General features: G+C 42.1%; 1 protein-coding gene across 7 annotated transcripts in view; it reads left to right on the top strand.

Moving 5' to 3' along the window:
* Positions 1–12,922, top strand: part of Pax (paxillin) — a 483,495-nt gene that overhangs the window by 334,462 nt on the left and 136,111 nt on the right. Inside the window, exon 1 of one of the 7 annotated variants that reach the window (XM_071590636.1) lies at positions 11,150–11,584. The exons of 4 other annotated variants lie outside the window; for them this stretch is intronic. In XM_071590636.1, coding sequence (XP_071446737.1) covers positions 11,413–11,584 — 172 coding nt within the window. In that variant the 5' untranslated portion in view covers positions 11,150–11,412. Of the gene's footprint in view, positions 1–11,149; positions 11,585–12,922 lie in introns of those variants that run through there. 2 more of the 7 variants (XM_071590635.1, XM_071590641.1) reach the window with 2 other exon arrangements.

Below are 12,922 nucleotides of genomic sequence, written 5' to 3'. Positions count from 1 at the left end.
AACGACCGTTTTTTTTAGAGAATCGTTGCCGAAACACTTTTCCAACATTTCCAACGTCCGTGCGCCACTAAATCCGTTTTTTACGCAAAATTTAATACAAGTTCGTTGTTGCAAATTTAAATCCATTTCTGCAATTGTAAAAAATCGCCAACACACACAGAGATAGATGTACTCTTGGCTACGTAACTTTTGCAAATGTCAAGTTATGACACTAAGATTTAAAGGGAATATCAACAACAGATGTACCAATTTAACAAAAAAAACAGAACTCAATTCGGAACGATGGGAGCGCCACATGGTGGTTATTCCGGGAACCTTTTGATCAAGGTAGTATTTTGCGATAAAAAGGAAATTGAGGTCATGGGTCTCAAAATCCCTGCTCAATAACGAAAGTTTAATTTTCCGTACTCATACATACAGTGAAATTTGTACGCAATAACGCAATCAATACCCTTTGACTTAACACCTTCTGCCTCACACGTCCCCGTGATGGCTTGCAGATTGTGACGTATAACGAGCGGAAGGGATCAGCGGAAGCAAGCACCTGATAGGACGCTTGTCTCGGAAATCACACCCATTGGGTAACATCCGTCAGGGAACCACATGCAATGGCGTACTTCGTCGAAATGACGAAAACAAGGTCACTTTACTAACTTTCTAACCGCGTTTGCTGTCATTCCTCCGACTCATGAGTTTTAAGACACTTGCTCTGCTCGTGGAAATTAATTTCTCGGTTCCCCTTTTACTTCAGGAAGTAGGAAGTTGCACCATCGGGTCTAATTGGTTGCTCGACAATATTCCGGATGCAGCATTAGTTCTCATCCTGCAGTTATAAGGAAAGAAGCTGGGAAAACTTCCTGTTGGAGTTCTGTAAAAAATCCTCACCCATAAAAAACTCGTAGTTTGCTCTCATATCTCAATGTTCAATCCGATATGGTATCCTCCGCACCAATCACTAGTCAACGAAAATGTATTTTGGCTGTGACCATATAATGGCGCTCCCTCTATTTCCCACGAAAATCTATACATTTCAATACAATATTAAAAAAAGTTCATTTTCGCGCTTAACTGAATATACCGACCATTGCACCTTCATAATAGCGCTGTGCTGAATCCTGGTCGGTATTAAGTATAAAAATATACGCGTTTTATCATTTTATCACCTTTGAAATAAAATATTTTGGCAAAGGCATAGCCCTGGAATTGTGTACGGGGCAGTTTTCTATGTAAGTTTAAGTAAATAGCTTGAAATTATCATCTATTGCACCGCTTTATCTAATGCCATTCCTTTTCTTTTCGGTGGATCCTTCACACGGTCTTCATTCCTAAGGAGGAATTCGAACCCGTGATCTTTGCGTTAGCAATCAGAGTAATCACCTACCAGAGTAACCATCCGGCAAGCTAAAAGCAATTAATGGTTCTTTCCAGCTAACTTTCGCTTAATAAATTGAAAAAGTTGTTCTCATTCAAAAAAAGCTGACTGAATGGATACTTGATTTTTGGGTAGGTGTACAATTTCCAATGGGATGATCCTCGATGTTTTTAATGGTGTGTATACCGTTAAATTTTTTCACATCACATTGACTTTTTATTTCTTTATATATTTGACTAGTAGTGAATGTTAACTAGTGCCAAGATCATAAAACTGCCTGGACATTTATATATATATATAAAGCAGAGAGGGAGAGGTGATATTCAACTACTCAATCCCTCCAAAGTTTTGGAATGCCGTGCTCTATGTTTTCATAGTTTGGCGGGAGGAAGAAGTGGGTGATGGCGGTAGCAGCAATAAATGTCTCTTTTGACGTTAGCGTGGATTCCAGTCCATGAAAATGCCAATCCTGGCATTTAAAGGTGGGGCACGAATCCGTTCCCACTCAAGCTCAGAACCTTTCATAGTCATCCGGAAACCAATAAATGCCTCTAATTATTGTCCAACGTCAATTCTAATGGCATGTTCACTCTGCTGAATGCTATTGGCTAGTACGAGGTGCCTTTAGGATCTGACGTTTCCTGAGTTTGGTCTGACAATTTAATGAAACCAGAAAGTTGAAACTTCTAATACTTCTCGACGTAATCGCCCTTTAGATATGCAGATTTTTTGCAATATCTTCGCTATGATATCACGATCGCCGTTAACAATTCTGTGCGGCTCCATTTTGTCCACTGGAGAATTCCTGATTCAAGAGAACTTCGACTGGTTCGGCTTTCCCCGGACTGTCGCACCCGCGAGCTAAAATTTTTCACAGCTGTCACCGCATTTTATTGGCGATGAATTTCGATAGGTTTTAAACCACGCAAGTGGAGAAAATGGATGATTACAAGCTGTTCTTGTACACCATGACGCCATTTAAATATTTAAAACGCTCCTCGCTCTAGGGACAGTTATAGAAACCATGTGCACTGCTCGGTGCAGCCATGCTCGTATCTCTTGTGTTAATAATTTGTCCGCGTATACAGGTATCGAAACTCAGCGACATCTTCGAATGTACTTCCAGTCACTACAAAACTTGGGATACATTAGGAAGTGAAGGTACTTCGTATATGTGTAGTTTAGATGTGAGAATTTTTTCGTTGGGTAATCGATTCAGTGACGGCTGATTGTATTTTCGGTCATGCGTGATAGTGGTAGTCAGCGTGAGAAAATGTTTCGCCAACTAACTAGATGCAAGGTTATAAATTGCTTATCCACACTGTGCACCGGTCGCCACTTTTAATGGGTTCATTTCATCGTCGACGACATAAAACTAGAAGCCCTCGTGCGCCACTGCCCTATCGTATATATGTGAATATAAACATCATAGATCTGAGCCGAGTGATTTGTTTTTGTCCCGTTGCCACGGTGAATGCCGGTTGCGTTGTCTTGTTTATATCACCCTGGAAATAGGCCGCTGGAATGGCTGGAAATAACTAGCACGTGTGTGTGTGGGTTAGGGTTGTGGGTGGGCGTGATGGGAGCTTCCCGCTCTCGTCCGGAGGCGAAATTAGACTTGTCTCTTCCTTAGAAAATGATTTACTGAGTTTCTATGCTTTTTCAGCGGCCTAGTTTCGTTTCCAGTTCTAGTCATAATTATTTCCAACTTTTACCGACTCGAAAGGTATTTCGATCGATTTTCAAAGTTCAACCAGCTGTCCCTTGCAGTATTTTTAAATTATAATTTTGAGGGCGTGTATGAGCGTGGTTTCTCTTTTGAAGTAAGCAATTTCTCTGACGGAGAATAGTGTCATTTCTAGGGAATCGTTTTTATTTAACGCCAAAATTTGTCTGTTACCTTTTTAAGTTATTTAATTCTTATACTATAAGTTTCCATAATGTTTGAGTGCTTATTTTTCTCTTCGCGTTTTCTTTGGTTGATTGGTAACCCTTAAGACTAAGTATTCCTTTTCTAGCCGTTTTATTTATTTAATTTGTTTTATAAGAAGAGTGTTATTCTCATCGTTGTAATTAGGTTATTTCACAAATTTGTCTCCTCGATTGAGTTAAAACGAAGTTCTACATGTGAATATTGCGAGGGAGAATGCGTCAATTATTTAGTACCATGTGTGGCAAGCCGCTCCGATCCGTGTCTCATTATACGTGCCAAATCCGAAGCGCGTCAGCGTGCGAAATACACGTAGGATTCTGATGCCAAAACTTTCATCAATGAAAAAAAACCTGCAACATTTTGGATGCAGTGGCATTAGCCACATCTAGAGGAGATTACTTGCTAACGTCTGCTACCTCTGACATCTCATGCTTTCATTGTGCACCGTGGGTAATGGGTACTTCACCCATTTATTTAAACAAAACGTTCATCATAAAGCACATTTTCTCACCGTTGGCGATTTTTTGATCAATGCAATTTATTCCACAAGTAATTCGATTGTGAGATTCTTGATTCTGGATTTTAAACCATGGACCTGTCCGAAAAATGTTCCTATGTTCTGTACAAAATTTCATAATTTACCTATGTTTTCGGATAACCCATCCTCAGAGTTTATTTATTTCCTGAGTTTACTCCGTGTTACACATGATTTTTTGCATGGAGTTTGGCTCAATTCTAGTCCCATGTCAATGTCATGCTTTTCTTATCCGCGATGTTCTCTGTTTTGCCTGTCCTTGACCATTGGCAGGTGGCTAAATGTCTATGTCCCGAAAGAGAGTAGGCTTCAAACATTCATGCGCATCACGGATGTAAGAAATAAATAAGAGAAAATAAAATCATTTGGTCTTTAATCATCTTGAAGAGCGAAGAGAAAATTTGTGAAAGCTGCCCTCGCGCTCTTGAGATATTTACAGTAGAGCAGCATATTTTCCAAATATTCCGTATTTTGTTTTTTGTCCCTCCAAATTAATGAAATATGCGCTGAAATTGTTTCCATGAGTAGCGTTCTTATAGAAATATTTTATAATGCACGGATTTCGTGACCACGTTTTGAATCACAGCTTCTTGGAACTGGTATAGCATAATGACCTGCGGAATTTTTTATTTTAATCTGGAATATGTGGATTAGTCATGAGTTTTTACAGATCATTTTTCTGGGACATCCAATTTGAACTTTTTTCGTTTCCGACGGAAACTGGTTTAGATGCATGTACAAGTCATTGTGTTCGAATATAATTCAGACTTACTTATCAGCGTATTCTTCTACTGTTGAAAGAAGTTGGAATCATGTTAACTTTTAATTCATTCGAAACGACCAGGATAATGGAAAGTGAAGAATATGCTGTGATTAAAAGGCCAATGGTAATAAAGAGAAGCAAAAGTACTGGTTATTTCGGCCATCAGCTGAGAATAATATCATGTGACAATGTAGGATTTATTACGGGAACCACCGTCCACTATCAAATCGTCGTTTGCTATTTATTTACGATTAGTATCTGTATCGAGCGGTGGCCAATCAGAAACGTATTTCCAAGAAAAATCATGTTCATTGATAGTTCATTTTTTTAAATTGCTCCATCGTCTTCCAGGCCCTCTCCGATCAAAGAGAATTAGCTGGACACCTTGCTTTAAATATTGCAATTGCTGGGAATAAATTACCTCGTATACATTTCTACAAAATTTTTCTAATTGGGGTGAGAAAAAGGCTTCTACTTACAAAGCACTTGGTTATGTTTTCAAAAATGAAAATAATTCCACTATAGTTACGAAGTCAAGATGTAAACAATATGCCGTAACATTAATTATAAGTTTCGTTTCAATTATATGTATTGTGTGTGTATCTTTATATATATATATATATATATATATATATATATATATATATATATATACATGATATTTTGATGAAATAATGTAAAACTACATGTAGATTAAAATGTGCACTCGGCAAAATCACTGTCGAATTGCTTAATCCATTTAGCCCACATTTTGAGTAATGGTCGGTACATAAAGAAGTATGCTGAACACCGCTTTACTTCCAGCAATATTTGCGCGTAATAAAACAAATAATTACCTACAAACAGATATTTTATGTCAAATAAAACGTGGGCAGTGGTCATCATAAGAATATTATCTCTCACAGTTAGCTTGTGTTTCATGTGCCGCTTTTATTCGTGTTCACTCACTTGATAGCGCCATAGTCTTCTTCAAGAAGAATTTATTCCACTCTGCTGTCCATAAAGACACAATGAAAATGCAAGGCAGAAAGAAGGATGACATTGTTCAGCTTGTGATTATATTTGCGTTCCTCGTCCGTGAAAGGATAACAGAGTGCACGCGCGCTTTTGTGCGTCGGCGACGCTTGGCTCGGAAGCCTGTTGGATTATCCGGAGCACCGAAGCGAGACGAAGTGGTCTGGCAATTATTTTAGCTCTGGTTTAATGTTTCCGAGAACTCGTGTCTCTCAAACGTCGGGATTACTGAAAGGAGATTCAGTCCGTCCGATGGGAAAGCTAGGCTCCGCATATTTTTCCGTGTCAAGGACAGAGAGAAGGAGTCGATGATGTCAGCGATCGTGGCCAGCTTAAGTTGTCGCGCTTCAAAAAAAAATAGAAAGAAGTAATTTATGCACACGAACCCTCTTCTCGGATTTTGTGAAAATGTTTCTCAGTTCGGCGCGGATTTCTTTTACGGCGGCATCCGCTCTGGGAAGTCACCAGATGAATTATCGCGAATAGGTCTTCTCGGCTGAGAACCCGTCAGGAAATATATTCGCTTGACGAGGGAAAAAAGAAATGACGAAAATAAGTTCTCATTAAGGTTGTCGCTTAGTAAACACGGCCTCAAATGAAAGGCGACGCTCTTTACCGTCTCTTAATATTTACCCTTCGCGTTCCCATCATCCCTCCCCCGTGTCCTGTTCGGTCGACTGATGGTTCTCAATCAACTGATGGCGACGTTATCTGCGGCATCGCTACTGCCTCTTAATACTTCCAGACGGCGACGCCTGCCCTGTCAGCCCTAAACCCCCTTGACATGCCCTGTGGCCTTGGCCGACACTAGTTCTACCTGAAGTCGACACAGAAAACACTCTTTTCCGACCCGACCTGACCTTAATGCCCTTTCAACTTTAAAATTCACGATGGAAAGCCAGGTGGTAACATTAATTCGTAGTCTCATGCCAATTCTCCAATTTTGGTTTAAAATCTTAGTCTTTCAAAGTGTCTGCCTAATAATTTATGATCAGACTACACAGATATTTTTGTTACCATTGATTTAAAACGATGGTTTCAGAGACAGGTTTCAGGAGACTTAGAAGTAGGTGAGTACGAGAGTTTTCCAAGGACCGTTCTAAATCTATTCTGTGTAATTGAAATTCGGTCAAAATAACAAAAATATTAAAGTACTTTTTCATTATTTCAGTAGAAGTTCAATCTACTTTGTTGGTTGTATCACCTTCACCCTTGGGAAATGGTCCAGGTGAAATCTCTATTTTACAATTGTCGAAGGAAAGATGCCATTTGAGTTGACAGAGAGACTTGAGTTCGCCTTTAATCGATTTTTTCAGTATTGCTTAGATATTTTCAACGATAACCGTAAAAAAGATTTTTGATTGATTTATTTATGAAGATTACGTCCCTATTTAACAGTGCGGTTTTAATCGTTAGCGGCAAAATTTCATACCCGTTATCAAAGAGGTATACGAAAAGTGTCAAAATTAAAGAAGCCTGCGGAAACATAGCTGTACTCAATTATGGGGATACGTACCATGTATCAGGTTTTTAATTGTGGTTAGTTGCACCCATGGAGAACTTGAATGAGTAAGTGTGTAATTTGTTTTTTTTTTGCCGAAGACCATAACCATCGATGACACCAAACCATTCATTTCATTTCAGTCACATATCCTTCGTCGCCTTTGCTACCGAAAATAGAGCACATGTCGTAGAGCAAAGTGAAATATTCGCACTTGAGAGCATGGGCGCGCCATTTCCTCCTCGCTTTCTTCCACTCTCGTTTTTCGGCTCATATTTGATACTGCTGCACACGTAGCACATGCGTTATTTGGGTTGCTCAATCAGAATGAACTTCAAGGGTGTGGGCATTCGGTCCATTGGGCACATTGCGTAGGACGCTTGTATAAAAGTCGCGGGGTCACGTCAATGAATTTTTCACCCGGAATCACGTGGGCGTCCGCAAACGCAGCGAAAGTTTCATTCAAGTTTCGACCGAGGTTACTGGTATCAGAAAGCGGTGGCCAGCCACGGCTACGGCCTCCTTGCTCCTTGAATATTTACAGAATTGTGCCCGTCCTCTCACTCTTGAAGGTTTTCGCAGCAATACGTGTAATAGCCTTCGTCTCTGGAATAAGAAATACCGCAGAGGCTAAACATTATCAGGGTAGGACTAGAATTGATCGGGAAAAAAATAATTTATGTGACGAGATTAAGATTTTTTCGGATTAAAAGGACAAAGTTGTTCTCGAAATAAGGTTGAATTTTAGGGTGTTCATTCTGCTAGTAGTTTTTAGTTGCATGCAGTTTTTCTCATCATTGTGGTTTCGTGTGTTATATATCGCCCTTTGCTGTATTATTTTTCTTCGTAAATATCTATTATTTGTACTTATGTTTTATTGTCCATTATAAAAATGACAATTGTTGAGAAAGTGACTGGTTTATAGGACCTGGTAAACGGTAAATTCACATCACGGACCAAAAAAGCGAAGGTAAGAAGTAGCTGTCTGTAAGTTGTTACATGCGTGGATTTTATGAGATTTACTTTTCGATATTTTATAGGAAATAAGGTGAAATAATTTCAAAGGAATCACTCTGATGCATTGGTAAAATGATATCAATAATTACCTTGTCTTTGGATGAATTTTTTATAAGCTCTGTTTATTCATTTAGGCATCATTGGTTTAAAAAGTCACATGGACTGTGGGAGGCAAAAGATGAGGGGATTTCATTCCAATATTTACTCTCGCGGTGATTTTTATTCAGTATTTAGTTTCTCATTTAAGTTGGTTTATATGTGTACATTTGTGAGTGAAAACAACTGTCAAAGATGCACTTCTTGTGTGTACCTACTTCCACTTGAGAGATGTAATAATGATGGAGTTCTCGTGAGGATTTCAGAATGAGTTGAGAAAGCAATACGAAGGTCACTTGCGACACCAAGTCACAATTGCGAGTAATTAAGCCTTTTCTGGATACTATGGTATCACTCAGTGTGGTTCTTTAGCTGTTATATGAAGCTTTTTCTCGTGTGGGCATTTTTTTGCGAATTAAACTATCCTTATTGAAGAAAATAGTCTGCAATGGAAATTATGTTGGCATGCAAAAACTTTAAGATTTAACTCTCAGTTTTCGACGTTGTTGATGTCCCAAGTCAGCTTCCTTAAAAGTGCTGTGAAATTGAAAGAAAGCAGATACCTTAATGTTCCTCTGTTTTTTAAAAAAATCTACCTTTTAGCTCTACTAATTCTAAGGTAAGTCTGGTATTAACTATTTGAATTACTGTGGCTGTACATATCCTTAGTTTTTTACTATCTAAATACTTTTTGGGTTGCCATATTTTTTCATTGTAAAGTGATTAATGAGTTGTCTAATTGCGTATTCATTCTATTGACAGTCGAGTAGACGATGAAACGAAGCGCTTGATAACACACGTATCGATTATGGGATATAATATTTTTCTATTTCCTTGTGATCGAGTACATATTTTGTTAACATAATACCTTCGTTCTCTGGAATTGAAGTTGGTAATTCAACACCCCGGAAGCTTTCTTTCACCTGAAAACTTATATTTCCAGCAAGTTTTAGATACTCGGCAGCGTGAAAGCGATGCATCCTTCTTGTAGTAGTGCCCCTGTATCATTCTGTCAACCGGAGGCCAGATGCATTTGTTGTAAGTAGACATTTTGAATTCCGTGTTAGACTTATTTGGCCTTAAATTTGCTCGCGGCTGAGGCTACGAGGGTTTGCTTTCTTGACCGTCGCGCACGAAGTCCTGCTTGAATGATCGCCCGCTAGTGCATTCTGACATAAACCCTATTTGCACTCTCGCCTTCTTTAATCAGTTTACATCAACCGAGCGAAAACAAAGAGCGAACGAAAAGTCCGGAGTTTGGCCGCGACGTTTTCTAGTATTTGTAACGCAACGGTGCCGCGCCAATTTCGAACGGGGGGGGGGGAGTGTTCCCCGTGGGGACGGACTTGCAGGCCATCCTCCTCCATCCCTCACCGTTTATGGAGTCTGGTATAAAACTCTCGGCCGCCATAAAATAGCCAGTCCCACTTCCGTAATGCTCAGGCGAGGGGGCTCGTGTCGCGCGGGAAAGGAAGGCATCTCCTTTAAATCCATTACCGCGTTCGCCTTACGAAGTTCCCACCGTTCTTCCTCCACTATAACGATTTCCCCCACCGCGGCTGCCTGTATCCGTCCCCTCAATGGACTTCCTTCGACTCCCGGATTGGGACGGCCCCTCCCGGCATGGAGTCGAAACGCCCGCCTCGGGGACATGTCGCCACTGGTTGGGTTGCCTCAACACAAATAAAGGTGTCACTACCTCCTCCCTCTCGCCGCCGGGGAGGGGGGAGGGTTCGTCGATCTTTCTTCTCTCTCTCCGCTTCCCCCCTCCTCTTTCCTCCCCTCCCCCCGTTGTACTCCCTCACCGCCCATCCTCTCCCCTACCGTGCATCTCCGGCCCGACCCGTTCCAATATTACGTGCGGTGAGCCTTCCGTCTCCTACTTGCGGTCTGTCTTCTGACGTGTTTATCCCACCCTTCACCTCCTCTCCCTCCCCCCTCGCGCATTCCCTCGCCCTCCCTCTCCCTAGACCCCGTCCACCCCCTCTCCTCATATCCTCACCCCTTTCCTCCTTTCATAAGGCTGTTCATGCCTTCCCGCGGTGACAGTGTTCGTGACAGTCGCACGCTAGGTCGGTGCGCTTGTGTTCTCTCTGTCTCACCATCCGGGGGCTTTCGTTTGGGGTTTTTTCGAACCCGGTTCCCGAACTCGGGAACACTATTTCCTCCCCCAACCGTTCCCACTCCCTCCGAAAAGCCTTCTTTTCTGAACGCATTGCTTGAAGTTTTTTAAATTTAATTTGGTGGACTGGAGTTCTCTCCCCTAAATTTTTTCTTGCACGAATAAGGCTCCTCGCTTACTTGAGGCGTTGACGGATTTGTTTTTTTTTGGTGTCGTCTCCACACCCAATAATTTCGCCCTCGGATTTATTTTTGTCATAATTTTTTTCGAAGTGTTATTTCGTGAGTTCCGTTTCACCATACGTGATCGTTTCGGTGCGTGCCTGGATTATTGTGCTGTTTCGTTATTTTTTGTTATCTTCGACCGCGAGGAAGAGGACCAGAAGGGGAGTGCCGAAAACGAGGAACGGAAGCAGTGGGAGGGTCGCTGAAATAGTGCAAAGGGTTTCCACCGCTCGCCCTGGTCTTTTATTCCAGTGTGGAGGGCGAACAAAAAATTGCCCTTCTCCCCTCAGAGAAAAAGAGCAATAACTGTTTTTGAGGTTCTAAGAACGAGAAAGGATAAAAGGGAAGCCAAAGAGGATTTCTTCCTTCGCTGCAGCCGTCTGTAAGAGCATCCTTCAGCATCTCCAGCTTCAAAAAGAAATATATATTTGAAAACAACAACATTTGCGTGGTCTTCGCCGTGTTTTTAGTTTGTTTGTGCGTGTGTGTATGCGTTGAGTGCGAGCCTCGGGTGTGAAGCGATTCTCGAGGTGGATTCGCGGAAGGATTTTTTAACGACGCATCCCCATTCGGGCGTCGATTGGGAAATAAGACACAGAACCGCACCCCTCCCCCAACACATCCACCTCTCCCCGCCATAGTCCCACTGTCTCCTCCCACCCCCATCTTCCCTCCTCCTGGTGGGTTTTTCGACCGGGTCGTCTTTTCCGTCGAAGGTTTCCATCTCAGTCTCTCTCCGAGAACGGACGGTTGAAGAAATATCATCGAGCGGGAAGAGAGCATCAGTGACATTTATAGATAGTGAAGGAGACGGGAGGACCGCGGAGAGGGAGACATGGATATACCGGCGGCGAGTGGGGAGAGGAAGGCCGAACATGGCGGCGGGAGTGCACCCAGGGTCCGCTGGGGGACCCCCCTGCAGCACACGGCCACCCTCGACTACGAGGACTCCTACGACTCCTTCGACTCGGAGAAGATGGTGTCCATAGACGGTCTGCTTAGCATAGGTAATAGAGACTCGGCATCACCAGTGTGGTTCCTCAGGGGTTGCTCTTGGCCCAGGAGTTTTTCAAATTCCTCCCCGTTTCACGGTTGCGAGCGCAAGACAGTCGCATCGTATATATCGGTGAATGATGTTCTCATTTCTACATCTACATAATACCCCGCAAGCCGCCGCAAGGGCGTGTGGCGGGGGGCAGAACATATTAATTCATTGTATAAAATTGGCGACCATATGTACCGGATGCGCTAATCTGCTTGCTGGTTATCACGCCATATAGCCGTACATAATGCTGCAGATTCAGATCTTGCTCAGATCGCGGGGATGTTAACTAAAGTAAATGTTAGCAAGGAATGTTCGTGAGCCTCTACCATTTTGGAACGCCTCGAAGTCAGTTTGTTTCTCCCTCGAGTCATTAATATTTGCCTATTAATCGTTGTATCTATTGATGGTTTAAGCTACTCGGAAACTTTCACGTGTATTCTCATCTATCATATGTAGCCTGATATTTTAAATTGCCGCTTGGCCAAAGCGGTGACTAAAGAAAATATCCAAAGTATGACTAATGTCCATTTAAAGCTTCCACTGTATATGCCGCGTCTTGATGGTCTGTGTTTATTCTTGCTACGTAAGGCTGAGATAGAATCCTGGATTCAACGCCAGCGTTGCCTCGCGGTTTTGAGTTTTCCTGCGAGTTTTCTTCGAAGCCTGCCAATTTCCGCGCGTGCCCCGAGACAAAGCGCGGGCACAGGTTTTGTTTTGCTCCCAAGGCCGGCTCGGTTACTTCTTTGACGTTCAAACTCTGAACTTGTCGCTATTCATCCAAGCGTGAATCTGCGTGCGCGACACGTACTCCGCGTCTCCTGCGGTCAGGTTGCGAGTAGAGTCCGACCTAATCTCGCCCATTGATCAGTGCAAATGCAATCTACCCGGACACCCTGGTCGCCAAAATCCCTCGATTTAAAATATTCATTCCCCGAATTCGGCGTCCCGAGTGGAAAATCCACTCCTTCGTGGTGTGTTTCGGCAATAATTGTGGTAACGTCACGATGTGGTCGTTTGGACTCTTGCGTTTGTATCAATTGCGAAATTTGAACGATTCCAAGCGTTGCAACGTTAATTTTATTCTATGTTTTCTTTCGTTGATACTTTAGGATGTATGAAATGAGGATTGCTTCTGCTCACAGTTCGAAGAGCGGCTTATAGTATTCAGACGTTCCATGTTTTTTTTGTTTGCATATCATTGTAATTATCCCCAAATGATCGAAAAGGCGAGTATTCAAACATTATGCTCCGCGACAATGCTCACCGTTTGGCGGCAGTTTTTTGGAAAATAACGAAAAGA

This window comes from Hetaerina americana, unplaced genomic scaffold, assembly GCF_022747635.1.
Source record: "Hetaerina americana unplaced genomic scaffold, ioHetAmer1.1.p SCAF_4, whole genome shotgun sequence".
In the NCBI taxonomy this organism is placed as follows: domain Eukaryota; kingdom Metazoa; phylum Arthropoda; class Insecta; order Odonata; family Calopterygidae; genus Hetaerina; species Hetaerina americana.
This window is presented reverse-complemented; position numbering and strand designations above follow the sequence as displayed.